At 56.3% G+C, this 14,695-nt stretch overlaps 3 protein-coding genes across 3 annotated transcripts in view; 1 reads left to right on the top strand and 2 right to left on the bottom strand.

The window, feature by feature from the left end:
* Positions 1-86: 86 nt before the first annotated feature.
* VOLCADRAFT_89159 (uncharacterized protein) lies at positions 87-1,598 on the bottom strand (the record flags this gene model as incomplete). Its single annotated transcript, XM_002948682.1, has 4 exons — positions 87-216; positions 828-988; positions 1,103-1,190; positions 1,552-1,598. 4 exons carry the CDS (start codon positions 1,596-1,598, stop codon positions 87-89), a joined length of 426 nt encoding a protein of 141 aa, XP_002948728.1.
* Positions 1,599-2,544: 946 nt separating this feature from the next.
* Positions 2,545-3,899, bottom strand: VOLCADRAFT_89158 (uncharacterized protein; the record flags this gene model as incomplete). The annotated part of the gene is made up of 3 exons (XM_002948681.1): positions 2,545-2,701; positions 3,626-3,736; positions 3,847-3,899. The coding sequence occupies 3 exons, from the start codon at positions 3,897-3,899 to the stop codon at positions 2,545-2,547; spliced, it is 321 nt and encodes a 106-aa protein (XP_002948727.1).
* A 3,361-nt stretch (positions 3,900-7,260) lies between these two features.
* Positions 7,261-14,695, top strand: part of VOLCADRAFT_89157 (uncharacterized protein) — a gene marked incomplete at both ends in the record, with an annotated part of 20,358 nt that continues 12,923 nt past the window's right edge. Inside the window, 12 exons of the mRNA XM_002948814.1 lie at positions 7,261-7,386; positions 8,197-8,329; positions 8,666-8,841; positions 9,206-9,349; positions 9,601-9,623; positions 9,788-9,906; positions 10,226-10,236; positions 10,971-11,094; positions 11,146-11,244; positions 11,930-12,045; positions 12,377-12,820; positions 13,128-13,466. Coding sequence (XP_002948860.1) covers positions 7,261-7,386; positions 8,197-8,329; positions 8,666-8,841; positions 9,206-9,349; positions 9,601-9,623; positions 9,788-9,906; positions 10,226-10,236; positions 10,971-11,094; positions 11,146-11,244; positions 11,930-12,045; positions 12,377-12,820; positions 13,128-13,466 — 1,854 coding nt within the window. The remainder of the gene's footprint in view (positions 7,387-8,196; positions 8,330-8,665; positions 8,842-9,205; positions 9,350-9,600; positions 9,624-9,787; positions 9,907-10,225; positions 10,237-10,970; positions 11,095-11,145; positions 11,245-11,929; positions 12,046-12,376; positions 12,821-13,127; positions 13,467-14,695) is intronic.

Here is a 14,695-nt window from a genome sequence, read left to right as displayed (position 1 = left end):
GCATGCTTGGGCACGAACCCAACTTGTGCAGCATGGGCCGCCCTTCTCCGCTTCCGTCCCGGAACGTCATTCTCTCCGTCTGACCTCTACCCGCGACCAAACACACGGCACAGTGCTGCCGCCAGCACCGCTGCCATGACCCCTGTCATGACGCCAGTCAGCACGCGCGGAAGCCAACGGCTGTCCCAGCCCGGGTTGTCTGAGCCCACTCCGGTTCTGCAAAGCGGTCAAGGTCAGGGGACCACATACGCACTGCCGTGGAGCACAGGAAGGGGCGACTGAGAGACAGGGAAGCGGCGTGGTGGTGTTAGGTTTTGTCAGAAAGCGAGGAACATGAGGGGTGCAGATCGGTGCCCCATCCTCGCATCCTGGGGGGGAGAGTCGGGTACGCATCCTGTCGGTTGGATACAGATACATCCTACACTACCTTGTCGTATACTGGAGCCAAACATCCCGCATCCTGGTGACTGCATCCCCCCCCCCCGCCATCCTCATCCTTTGTGGGTTGGCGTCGACCCTTTCAAATATGCCGCCATCCTGGGCCCTCTGCCAACCTTATCCTTTGGGGGGTTCCACATTTACATCGTACTCTTTCCCATCCTTATCCTGTGCCGCATCCTAACCGCTCTGCAACCCTCCGGAGCTACAGACCGAGCAGAGTGGGGAATCTTGGAGCTTCAAAAGGTACGTCGGATTGAACATGTTAGCTGCTTTCATCATAAGGTCGCGCTTTGGTCAACCTTGTCAAGTGGAAAGGAAGGAGCTCCAGCAAGAGCGCGACGTGTTTATTCCCTCAAACAGCAGGCGACGCGCTGCCCTGTCCGCACCTGATCATGTGGCATCGCTTCACAAAGTTACGTCCCGAGGTGACCGCAAGTCCTGCCGCAAGCAGCAGCAAGGCCGCGGAGGCAACCTTGAGCAGCACCAGCCGGTGCACCTGGGCGGCCGCCTCTGCCTGCTGCCGCGCACGAGGGTAGATGTGGATTCCCTGGTATGCAGCGAGGCCTGGGGAAAAGCGCGTGGGCGGCGCGTAACAGCAAAATTTGAAGCCCAACCATAAACCCGAATCCACATCGGCACCTCAGCCATGTTTTAAACCGACCGAATTCACAATGACCGCAACGACATGTGCGCACAGTCCGGAGGCACGCACGTTGGAACACCCGGAGAAAATGCCCGGCGGTACTCGTCTGAGAGATGGATGCATGGTGTGAGAGAACAGAACACGTGTGAAGAGAAACATGCTGGGGGGCGTGCAGCTGGACACAAAGATGGATGCGCTGTCGGTATATGCATTCTTCCGGCTCTGGCGCTGCTTCCTGTTCCAGCTTTCATCGCGCGCTGGGGCTTAGGGCCTAGCGAAGTGGGAAGCACCTGAGACAGCGGCGCCGATGCCGCCCACCAGCACCGCCTGGCGCATCCACGTTAGGAACGTGCGTTCGTTGGCTTCGTTGTTGGCGGTTTGGGTATGGGGCGGTTGGGGGTTGGGGCGGTTGGGGGATGTCCAGCCGGCGTGGCCTGCCGGAAGGCCGTTGGAAAGCCCTCGCCCACCTACCTAAATAAATCTTGGGGTCGATTCGCCGTGGACACGCGGCCATCTGGACACGATGAGTTTGTCAGGATTAACGGCCTGAGCTGAAAGGCTCAAACTATGCTTAAAAAAATGGAAAATGTTGTGCTTTACACACAGTTGTCAATAACCAGGAAAAGTTTTTCAATCTTTGTCATTTTTAAAGTACATCTAGGCACGATCGAACGTTGGCTTGGAGAGTTCGCAGCTTGGAAGACTGGAGGGAGACCCTTGGGTCACGAAACAAGCTGCTGCAACCGCTTTCATCAACACTATCATAAAAAAATTGCAAAATGGATGCCACAATCAATTGCACGGCGTGGATAGCGGAACCTCGGATTTAATCGCCCGTCGTACAGCCTGACCGGGCTCTGCTGGGTTCAAGCCTGGCGACTTGCTGTGCGGTATCAGCTGACCTCAACCCTTTCCCCTTAACCTGGCAGGGACCTGTTTGCGCAGGTTTCTGCATTCGCTGTGCTTTGGGTTGCTGTGAAATGCTTCAAACCGGCTCGAACCGGTTACGCAACCATTGCCGCGGTCAGTTCAATCAATTGCTGCATATGGCTGATGACCCTCTGTCGGGGCCTCGAAATACTTCCCATTCGGGAGTCGGGTATGAACTGCTTGGCGGCTGGGATGGGTGCGTGAGGAGTGTGTTTGGTTGCACATGGCGGTTATCCGTTGGGCCGATCCTGACAGACGAATAGAATCAACCAATCAACCCCCTGACGGCGACCGATTGGTCAAAAGTGAACAAACCCTAACTTGTGTCGCACTGAGCTTAGCACAATGGTTGTTAGCATCGAGCTGCTGCATGGTGACGTAAGGTCTGTCGTAGGTCTAGGTTTGGAGCGCTAGCCGTCCACGTCCACGGGGGTGGGCAGCATCCCCGTTCCTGCCCTGTGCATCTCCCTCGCAGCTCCACACGCAGATGCGCTTTCGCATCAGAGCCAAACAATATTGCAGAAGGAAGTTCACAGCACGTAGCCCTTGTGAATCGCGGGGCTGCTTGTAGACAGGCGGGCCGCAAGGGGGAGAGGAGCCTCCTGATCTGGAATATCCCCTTGCTCCCCGCGAATATAGCTGTTGTCTGTACAGCTGTTCGGCTTTTCCCCCGGGTGAGGATGGACACTGCGGGCGGCAGCGAAGACCGTGCGTAAAGCGTGGGGGAGAGCGCGACAGATGAAGCGTTACTATCGCCAAAGCGCCAAACATCGCGCGTGCACGTTTCCATGTCAGCACGCTTGCACGTCTGGCGCGAGGGTGGCGATGATGAAGGTGTGTGTGTATGTGTATTTTCTCAGCACGGTGCATGTCGGTGCGATGGGCCGGGCAAGGGGAAATTTCCGAAAACGTCTAGTCGGTGTGGCGACCATGGTGAATTTCACACCCTACTTTATCAGTTACAAGTTACACGCACAAGTGCGGGGTTGTCCGTAAAAGCAGGGAGGGCCCATGGACGGTAGATTGGTACTGATGCGGGTACACGGGGGGCCATTATCGTCCATTATCGTCCGCTTCAGGGTGAAGCGCCTCAGCACGACGTGCCTGACCTCCCAGACTTCCGAGAGGTTGTCAATGGCATTGGCGGCATTATCACACTTCACCCTTAAAACGCGAGGTCACCGTCGTACTTAGCCCGAGTGCTCGTGTAAGCAGGACATTCCGCGAAAACATGCAATTCGTCTTCAACCGCTCCACAGTGACAAAGCCTGCCTGCAGGTACATGCGATGCGCGCGCTCACGGCCGTTAGGTCGGTTAACCTCTAACTCCCAACAACCCAACCGGAAACACATGCGCACTTGATGCAAACGCTGCGGCATTGTTGTCAGTGTGCGCCAGCCACCCGAGATGTGCGCCCCTAGGCGGGGGCGCCCCCATCCAGCTCAGATAGCGGCAAGCCTTGACGACACCGGTACTTCAATTTGGCAAAGCGCGCGGACATTCCCACTGTGCATCCAGCCGCGTAGGAAACTCCTTAAGTATGCTCCCCACTGGCCACTTAAGGGTGGCGTAATGCCGCGCCGTCACGTTGCCGGTCAGCACCCGCGTACTCGGCCTCCATGAGCCGCTTACGTTCGTGTGCTGTGCCCTCGAAAATGAGGACTTCACACTTGGCGATGTTCGTGACCATCCCCGTCGCCTTGAAGGAGGCTTCGAGTAGCCTGAGTAGGCGTGCAGTGAGCTCGTTCGTGCCAAGTTGCCGCCAGTGACACATCATCAACGAAAAACAGGCTGGTGTGTTCCCCGCCCGACAGGCTCACTCCCTCCTCACAGAGTATGCTCCATCAACCGGGAGACGTACGCGGCAGTCAGCATCGTGGGCATCAATGTAATGAGCAAACACTTCAATGAGGGGCCCCCAAAGGGTAACACTAAGGGGGCACCCTTGCCGCACACCACGCCCCACACAGCGAATTCAGGTCCCAACCTACCCCCCAACTGGACCCGAGCCTTCACGTCGGCATAGCTAGCCTTCAGAGAATCAAGGATGCACCCGGGTAGCCCATATGGCTCGAGGAGAAAAATCAGATACCCAGCATCAGATCTCCTTCAACCCGATGTGTCTACAGCACGCGGGAATTCTCAGGCTTAACTCCGGACATGCGGACCTACACCCCTCAGTGCGGCCGATTGGAAAGTGCCCCACGCCCGACCTATCACTAGGCAACTGCCCTGGGCACGGGCAGCACGCAAGCGGGCTGCAAAGAGTGAAATAGCTGGCCCGTCCTTACATTCTCTGGGTGTCCTTGGGCAACAGCCAGCTGTCTCACACGCGCGTCCTAGAGCTGATGAGAGGGTGCAGGGTTCAAGAGGAGTCAAGCGCACGCTATGTATTAAACTCACCCCCTAACATAAAGGCTATTTGACGTTTCATAAGGTTTACGATGGCTCCGCAAGGTTCGGGCGGAAAGCCAAATTATGGCCTGTAGCCTTCATTGCCTTTGCTGTACGGTTGCGTTCGTGGTGCCGGATAGGGGGAGAGGGGCTGCCAAGGGCCTTTCACCGCCGCAGAAGTTAGAGCAACAATAAGCTCCAATGGTGTAGGCAGATTGCTGTAACTATGCAGATGTCAACTGAAGTAACAGATTTGATGAAAAAGGCAAGCCATAGGGCTGCCGTACATAACTTAGCTTAGACGCTATACTCGCTTCTCTCCTGCTGCATCTTTACTGTTTGAAGAGATGCCGTGGGTTGGCAGGGCTAGGTATTTAGGGCTTCATTTCGGACCGGATGCTCCGTTTGAATCCCGCACTGATGAGGTATTTAGTGCGGGGCAGCGAGCCACACATGCCCTGATACCTGAGTTGCGTAGAAAGGAACTGCTTCTGCCGAAGATAGCGCTCAAGTGTTTTGGAGTGCAATTTAGATCCATTCTGTCGTATGTCGTCCAGGTGTGGGAACCTCAATTTATTCTCCACGTCGATGAACGACCACCCGACGCGGATGGGCGGTCCTGCTACTCCGAAAGGTCTCTAGGGAATGCATGGTCGAGCTGCAGCGCACGTTTCTGAAGCATCTCCCTAGGTTAGGGAGGATACCGGATAATCGTGTGTTGTTTAGAGAGCTTGGTCAACGGCCCCTCCACCTTCACTGGGCCCCACTTATTCACCGTTTTTGGAAAAAAATTATCCTTGCGAAGGCCACGCCTAACGGCCCATAAGTGAGGCGCCCCGCCGGAGGTTGCATTATCAGATTACAGTGGCGGCGGACACCATTGTCCTGCTGCTCATCTTGAGGTACCAAGCTGCAGCTGCATATCTGTCGCATTTTATTCCTTAGAATTCAATTATTCGATTTTTTTTCCAAAGGTTTTGAAGGCTCGGCGAGACGCCTACGACACATGCTCTTCACCAAGTACTGCGGGCTTGTGTTGCGGAAGCCGGGTTCGTTGGCGTAAGGCCCTTGGGCGATGCAAGCTTTTCAGTTGTTTCGCCGCGGTCCGTGTCTTCAGGGCCGTAATAATGAGCGCTTAAGCTCCGTTCCTTTTATTGTTTTTGTTGTTCAGCACGCGCTGAACAACAAAGCAGGTCCCGCGGCATCTGGTGCGCTTCTGATATTTAAACTGCTGTGCTTACGGCTAATAAGTAGGACCCATCGGGTGGAGTGCTAACCTTAGCAGCACCACTTTTACTTACAACTAGAACCATGAGCTTTCGGTTCTTAGTTCTGGTCATGCTGGCGGTGAGGCCTTTCGCTTCGGTTTAGATCTGCTTAATACAGTATTCCTGTAACAGAAATGGCAATCTCTTCTGGAGTACTATAACTACATAAGCCACATCTCAAGGAGATATGGTAGGAAACGATTAGGAAAGGTGAGTAGAAGCTATTGTTGCAAGAGCTGCAAACGCTCAATACAGCTAGGGTGTGCGGGCGACGCTGGTATTGCTTTGGTGCATTTACACCGGTCTTACCGAAGCTTAGTTTTATTCCGATGGCAAGGGGTCTATAGGGGTTTACTTTTCATAGTTTCGCGATTCCGACATAGGGGAAGCGAACCAGGGCTAGACGACAGCTCAACAAAAACATATTGGTCCTTATCTACAGTGGATTAACATGAGTGAATTAAACATCTTTGAATAAGAGCTTCAAGTTTCAACGCGCGTGGGGGAATTGCTGCCCTGGCTGCTTGGTTGCCTAATGGCCTAATTGGCTGGGCACGCCAGGATCGAGCCATGATATAGTCCCGCGACAATAAATGAAGCTACTTCCCTGCACTGCCTTGACCGCCACTTCAGTTGAAATATGATGCCAACCAATCCAGTGGGTTTGCAATGCACTCAGCAGGACAGCAGCTGATAATGCTCTACGTTAGATACGAAACATGGAGCATTGTGTAACAGAAGTCAGTACGCCCGCGATCACTTCTGCAAGCTGTCGGTGGTTGGAAGGGTTGGTGTGGGTACCGAAGAGATCACACCCCCGGCTGCCGCACGACAGCAACGAGATAACAGAATGCACGGGACTCGCGCACATACAAGACTGAGCTCCGCGCACGTGTTGATTTCAGTCTCTGGTTGAGTAGAGGTCGAGTAGAGTGAACCCTATTACCGCATTTGGATACACAACGAATGCCTTTTATAACACGTATAGCTTCGTAGTTCATACCTTTATTTGACAGCTCCGCTAATAGTTATTCCAGGCAGAACATGGGTCTCGGCCGAGTCGTCGTCGGCACGGGCAAGGCATAGCCTGCAACTAACCTCTTGTTCTGGTTGATCCGCTTAAGGAAAACCTTTAAGACCAATTATGGGCGTTATCACAGCCTTACTTGTCTTGGTTGCAGCATACACAGTTTTGCGTGTCGCAGTAAAAAGTCTCCATGTCATCTCCTATACCGCCCTCGTATGCCAACAAGTTGTCGTTGCAGTGGTCAGGCAAGTGGACAGAACTGTGTGGCTGTTTTACACGCGATATAGGGCTCGACTGCATCGCTGGAATAGGGCCTAGCACTGTCCACCGTCGAACACCTTCGAGCAGCTCCACAACCACACAAAACTGAGCCGAAAGTTTGCCTTTTTGTAACCACCTTAACGACCTAACCTTCAGGGCCGCCCACGTGCTTTCCAAGCCCCCCGGATCCTCACTGTACGGCGGTCCCCCTACGGCATGGTCACGTGCCTGGTTTCTGCTGTCTATGGGTCCATTATGGGCCCTATTCTCCCCGGGCTCCTTCGCGCGCTCTTATATGTTTCTGGTGGCGCCGGCGCTGGTGGTGGCGGCGGTGGCGGCGGCGGCGCTGCTTGTGCGCAGCGGCGGCGCGGCGGCGCTGGTGAGGTGCTGGCGAGTGATGCTAGCAGCGACGGCATGCGTGGTGAGTTTTCTGGTCAGTCCATGAGTGCGGGTGGTAGTGGTTGTGGTGGTGGTAATGGTGGTGATGATGATGGTGTTGTGTGCAGTGCCTCCAGATCCCCGCCATCGGTCAAACACTCAAAACAAAGGCGCGCGCTTCGTGTCTCAGGCTCAGTGCGCAAACCCGCGCGACGGAACCTTGACTCGTGAGAGCGTGTGCACGTGCGATGCCTCTTAACCCCCCCGGGGGAGGAGAGCGGACCTGCGGCTCTCGGCCGCTTAGCAGGAGACAGAGGCCCCTCACGTCCCTCTCCCGTCCGCGGGAGAGAGCTTACACGATCTTTCCGTTGGGGGCCCCCGGCCAGTGTCAGGCCCGGTCAGATACTTCGCAAAACGCACACACACACACACACACACATACACACACATACACATACACATACACATACACATACACATACACACACACCTTCTCTTGTACCCCCCCCTCTCCCGGGTATACTTCAGCCACATACAAACCCCCGTCTACCCCTCAGTGCACTGCTCTCTTGCCCCTCGACAGTCCCTTTCACCCTCCCTTGGTTCCTTCAACCCATCCACACGACGACAGAGCCAGTCGCAACGCTGCTTTGGAACCCCAACTGCCGCTCGCTGAGGCACTTCGGACTTCAGTGCGGCAGCTGCCGCTTCGCTCCTTCCTGCATGATCCTGCATGATTCTTCCTGCATGATCCCACCCTCCCCAGTCCTAACCACCCGTACCTCAAACCAAGCCCGCCCCCGCACTCGCCCCCGCCAAACCGCCCTTGAACCCCCCGCTGGATGCGCTGCAGCTGTCCGTGCTGATGCTAGATGACACCCTCCGCGCGCATGTGGCTGTGGGTCGCTACTTCTTGGCAACGCTGAGGGCCAGCACTGCATGCCTGGTTGGATTCTGCGGCCTAGTGGGGCTGCTGGGGCCGCCAGGTAGTGGTTGAGAGTTGAAGTGGTTAAGCGTCTATGGGTTGAGGTAGTTGGGGGAAGACAGTTTGAAGGTAGTTGAGGGTTTGGAGGTAGTTGGGAGCTGGAAATGGGGTTTCGGAGCAAGGGAGGGGCTCAGTGGGAAACCAGAAGACGCTGTGAGGAGGAGGCTGGAGTGAAGGGAGACTGTCCGACGGGGCCAGCACCAACCACACGACAGACTTACATGCATACGCCCAACCTTGCTGGTGGCGCGCTCAAGCCTCATCTTGCATCCTTCGCCCTCTCCTTCTTTACTTCCTCCTCCTTCTTCTTCATCATTTTGTCCTTCATGCGTTACAGAGTCCGGTGGATTCAGCTCCGACCAGACGAGGGAGTGGCTGCAGGCGTTGGGGCTTGCCGCCGGTGTCGCCACGTCCGGAGTGGGAGGCGGCACGCTGCTGCTGGCAGCAATGACGCTCCACAACCCGAACAACAACAGCAGCAACAGTGGCGACGGCGACGCGACGATGATGGTGGTAATTGTGATGTTGAGAAGTGTGACTGCTGTGCTTCATTAAATCCATCGGCGGTTGGAAGTGCAGGGGTGTGTGATTGTGTGTGTGTGTGTGTGTGTGCGCGTGTGTGTATATGTGTGTGTGCATGCCTCTGTGTTTTGGTGGTGGTGGTGGTGGTAGTGGTGGTGATAGAACACAGAAGGGCTTGATTACTGGCCCCCTGGCCCGCTGGGGCTGGACCCATAACGAGGAGTAGGTCACCCGGCATATATAAGCACACACTGTAGCTCCGAAACCAAACCCCCACCCCAACGGCCCGTCCCCCCTCTTTCACCCATGCAACATTATGTCCCCCTGCAACCCCACTCAATCACATGCGTTCCAGATGATCGACTGGCTGTCGCTCACGTTGTACGGCATTTTGCTGCTGCTAGTCGCCGCCGGCTGCTTATCTCGATTGCTGGAAGTCCAGGTGCCGCTGTTGGAGCTGTGGGTTCAGGGACTGAGGATGCTGATGAGGCAGATGAGGGTACGACAACTGCTAGCGGCGGCGGTACGGCTGATGGGTTGGTTGAGCAGCCTTCAGATGCTTCGACTTGCGGTGGTCATCACTCGAAGGTTGGCTGGAATATGTGGGGTGGGGGTTTTCTGGGGGTTTACCGGCGATGTGTGTATGTGTGTATTACACCAATACTTGTGTTACCCGCCAAAGAGGGGCTTTTGGGTTACTTGGGGTTGTTCCGAGCCCCTTGGTTCCAACCCCAACCCCAACCCCCCGAGGTGAGCGACCCGTGCCAGTGCCAGTGCGTGTGTGGTCCGGGCGTGGGTGAGTGGGCGGGTGGCTAAGGCGCACTCACTTTCGACATAACCACCACCACCACCACTACCACCACCACAGACGCCTTTTCAATACATGTACATGTGTATTTCCTCTTCCCCCCGCACCCCACCCTCGGCACGCTTTCAGAGCCGACCGGGATGTCACCTGGCTGTTGGTGAAGGGGGCGGACTGGGCAGCCGCCACCGCCCGGATGCTTTGGAGGGCCCTACGTCGAAGCCTAGGCCGGGTCACAGCGCTGCTGCAACGTACGTGTGTCTGTATGGTCTGTATGCATATCCCCACATACATCCGCACGTACATATGAGCATGATCATTATTGAATTTCCGTGGATGATTTCCGTGGATAATTTCCGTGATTGTGGAAACGCGGGGGAGAGGGGCAAGGGAGCGTGTGGAGGTCTGCAAAGGCAATTGGGTGAGCGGATGGTTGGGGGGGGGGAGACGGCCTTAGGGGCCCTGGGGGGTCGGAATGGCAACCCCTTGTGCGTGTGTGCGTGCGTATGTATGTATGTGAAGGTGTGGGACATGTGTAGTTGTGCGAGGGGTGATGCCATTTACCTGCAGGGGGTCGCGAGGTGTGTGTGTGTGTTTCGATGTGTTGTGTGTGTGTGTGTTTCGATGATCTTCGGAGCCGCGATGAGGGAAATGCCGATGGACGGTGGTACCGCATGGATAACTCCATACCGAACCGAGCTCCGAATAGTCACCAGCGACGTGTATGTGTGTGTGTGTTGGACTTTTCCAATTAAAATGTTCCTGGACGTAGCTGCTGCTTGGGTTTCAAATAGATGTCGATTTAGAAGAGTGACGTTGTCAAGAGCCCAGAGTAGAATTGAGCGGAGGAGGCGCTGTCGTGGTGAAGGGCGACTCGGGTGGTGGGCGGCTAGCACTGGCTGCTGCATAGTCAGCAAGGGCACTAAGGTCCCAACCAGGTAGAACCCAGGAAACCTATCTTCCTATACCCCTAAGCTGGCGGACAGAGCCGAAGGTCATGCTGCTACCACAGCGCGTGCGATGCCCCCGGGGGCCACCACGAACCCCACTACCCGTGAGAGCAGAAACGTAACTGACATGTGAACGGAGCAAAAGGAAGAGGTGTATGTATGTATGTATGTATGTATATATGTATGTATGTATGTATGCGTACGTGAGGGGAGGGTGGGACGGGAGGAACGGGGTCTCTTTCTCTCTTCCCCCCGTCGCTGTTTTGCCTCCCTTGACCCCTCCGCAACCCCCCCAGCTTTGGGAGCGTCAGCACCTTTGATCCCCCCCTCCCTCGCGTCTCGCTGCGCCTCCCCGGCACCGCAAGCATCACCATATGCGTGACGCAGCGACGGCTTCTTCTAACATGAAGCCGTCGCTGCATCCCGCATATACCCTCACTCCCGCCAACCTGCTGAACACTCCGCTACGTCCGTCCTGTTCGTGGTGTGGTGCGTTGCGGTGTGTTTTGTCTCCTCGGACCCCCCGGGGCGCCCCCTCAGATTTGCTGGTCGGCGTGAAGGGGCTGTTGCAGCCCCTGCTGCGGGGGTTCGCGGCGGGGCTGCGGGTACTGGGCTCGGGGCTCCGAGCCGCATGTTTTGGTGAGGCCGAGGAGGGGCGCGTAATGACGGGATGGGCCTGGGGCCTGGGACTGCACAGCATAATCCATGTGTGTGTATGCGCGTGTGTATGTGTTTTTTCAATTTACCTGAGCCGCATTAGGGGGACAGACCTGAGTGGGTGCGTGAATAACTGTACCGAAGTGAGCTCCGTAGTCACCAGCGACGTGTGAGCCTTTTGTGAGGTACCATAGATGTAACTGATTGAATATATTTCCTTGTTGAACAGAAGCCGTGATACACAGTGTGTGTATGTATGTGTGTGTGTGCGTATGTATACGTGTGCGCAGGCGCGTGTCTGTATGTGTACATACACGCCTCACATCAAATGTCAAACCTGGCCCCGCTTTCCCCAACCTTCGCCCTCTTCGACATTCTCTCTCTCTCGCACCCCCGCTCTGGATGTAACTCTAACGCCCTTCTTCCCCTTCTCTTTTTTCCTTCTCGTCAATCGCCTGTGCTACGTTGTACCCCCATCTCCCCCTCCCTCTCTTGGCCATCTTTCTCCGAAAAGCTATCCATCAGGTAGTCCTTCTCCCTGCACTCCGAGTCATCTGTACCGCATCCCCGGCGGTTTACCGTACGGTAGTACGACCGCTGGCAGCGGCGACTTGGTCACTGTTGCGGTTGTACCTGGCGCCGCTGATGTGGCCGGTCGGTACGGCAGCTGCGGCGTCGATGTTCCTTCGAGAGGCAGTGACGGCACGAGCGGTGCTGCCGTACGGTGCGGCGGGGGCCGTGGCGGCCGTTATCGCTGCGTTGATGGCCGGCAAGACCATGAGGGTGAGTTAGGTGGTCATGGTTGATGCTAATGTACGGCCTGCGATTAGAAGTGGTTGATGGTGGTTAGTGAGACGTAGTTAGTTAGCTCACTGTTGTGAGGTAACAGTTGCCGACACTATCCCCAGTAACACCATCATGAATATCGACAGATCCTTTTTCAACTTCTTGCGGCTCTCCGTACCCTCCCTGACCTCTCTGAACCCCTTAATACGCCCCGACCCACTCAAATCAATCCCCCATACACCTATCTACCTACCCAGCTATTACACTGACTGCTTACCCACTACCTAACTACTACTTACCTACCTAACTACCTAACTACCTCCCCCAGAAAAGCCGCTTCGAAGCCCTCTCATGTCTTGGCGCCGTCCTGGAACGTTACGCCGCCGCTGCCTACATTCACCTCGACCTGGGCCTCAGCAAGCCGGCGGCTCGTGTACTCCGCAACGCCATGGCCGCTGCCGTACTAACGGCCCAACTCCTGGCGGCGACGGGCCGCCAGGCTTTGGCGCTGCTGGCTGTGCCGCTGGCGGCCGTCCTGACGGCTTCGCTGACCGTGGCGGCGTGGTTTTGGCGCCGTGTCGGAAGGGTGCTGTATCCGTGGGTGGCGGCGGCTTGGCGCTGCGGTTGCGCCGCTGCGACGACAATCTGGTCGCATCCTGAATGGTCGTTGGTGCTGGCGGCGGTAGTGCTGGCGGCGTCGTACGGCGCGCACGCGGCGCAGCTGCCGGCGGCAGCAGGGCGCCTGGCGGCGGCGTGGGGAGCGGCGGCTGGGGTATGTACATCCGTGTTGTACTGCTGTGGGATCTGAGTGACGTCAGCCTGAGAGGCCGATCTCGTACAGGCTCACCTGCCTTTTTACTTTGCTGGATGACTGCTTGCTTCACTGGAGTGCGGCAGGCTTGTCTCCACCCGGCACCGGTGCACATTTCCAGATAGTTGTAACAGCATAACAACACATACACATCACCCTCTCCCCTTCCTTCTCACGCCTTAAGTCTGTAAAGCACGTATACACATGAATACATGCAGACATAGACACATGCAGACATACACATCCCACTCTCACGCCCCAATCCCAGGACCGATGCCTCTCACGCTTCGTGTTCCCGCTGCTGCACCGCCTCGCCGGCCTGACGGGCCGCGCTGCCGTACTGCTGGGGCCGGGCTTTATGGCGGTTTCGGCGCAAGCCGCCGCCGTCGCCAACGCGGTAACAGGCTGGGGCCGCCGCTGCGGCTCCGGAACCGACTTGATTTTGCTGTTTCGCAGCGAAAGCTTCGCGGTTGCCTTCCTCGGCCTCAATCTGCTTCACGCTTTAGCTCTGAAGGGCTGGGCGGTGCCGGTTCTGGAGGCTCAGGGGCCTGCGGGCCGGGAGGCGGTGTTGCCAGTAATCAGTTTCTTGGCAAGAAGCTCCGGGAAGGTGGGTGGTTGGGCAGTTGAGCAGTTGGCTCGGTAGTTGGGTAGTTGGGCGGAGCAAGGACGTGGGAACGAGAAGAGGGTGAAGGAGTAGAAATGAGATTTGGGTGTTGGGAAGGCGTGGATTATAGCCGTGGGAGACGGAAGCGCAGGAAGCGCAGGGAGGGAAGGGGGGAGATGAGAACGGGAACGGGGTTGGATAATGCAGGCAAACGGCGGGTGTAAAGCCCGAGGAAGGGATGAGCTTATGAATACTTGTTGCGAGAGGAAAGTATGGCAGCGATGGAGCTGTTTTAATCGCTCTTATCACCAACTGAAAGGAGAGCGCCTTTCGTGCTGCTACCAACCTAGTTTGAGAAATTATTTCGCGTTTGCTCCTAAGTTTTAGTAAAGAGCTACTCGTTTGCGCAACGTTGCATGTTGATTAAGTGCTCGTCCTGTAGTGTAGTACGGCAAGTGCGGCGCGGGAGGAGCAGACCGGAATTGGCCAGAGGACAGTGACTGATACGGTAGTGCGTTACAAAGATTAGCTGGGAACAAAGCGCTGAATCCAGACAACGCTAGTTCGCCAGTCAACCGTGCAAGCAAGCGCAAGTCAGAACGTCGTCTGTTGGGGATTTTGAATTGTTTAAATAGTGATTTACTTTGTATTCGGGACCCAGCTCAATAGTAAAGTAGATAAGGCGATTTGACGTTGCTGGCATATCGGTCTCCAGTAACAGCGAAGTGATGGCAGAGCGCGAGCAATCGCGCGGCGGAGGCCAAGAAGGCTTGGAGGACATCCTCCAACAGCGGGACGAAGGAGGACACCAGAATGGCGGAGCACCTAGTTACCCGGAGGGGGCCGATGCGGTGAGTAACAGACGCCAGCTATTGCTCCGCGCGGTCAGACTGTAGGCACAGCCAGCCGCCGCAAGTTCTGTTATATCAAAGGCATGGGAGAGACCGGACCCAGTTTTAAAATAGCGGGAAAGGGATGCGCCGCCGCTGTTGTTTGACCAGGCTGGATTAGAAGCTACGGGTCAGGCTTAGCTTATGAAGAACACGAATCTGTAGACCGCGAGTGGCCGACTCAGAGTATTAGTGCTCGTGAGGTTGGGTCCGTTTCCGGTGGATGGCGCCGCGGCAGAGGGGTAGTTGCTTTGAGATGGCGCAGCGGGGTCTGTTATCCCAACGGGTCCCTGTCCTGAAAGCAGCCAAAAGCCCGCAATAGCGCCTAGGCAGGGGCACGCC

Source organism: Volvox carteri (assembly GCF_000143455.1).
Source record: "Volvox carteri f. nagariensis unplaced genomic scaffold VOLCAscaffold_11, whole genome shotgun sequence".
Lineage (NCBI taxonomy): Eukaryota > Viridiplantae > Chlorophyta > Chlorophyceae > Chlamydomonadales > Volvocaceae > Volvox > Volvox carteri.
This window is presented reverse-complemented; position numbering and strand designations above follow the sequence as displayed.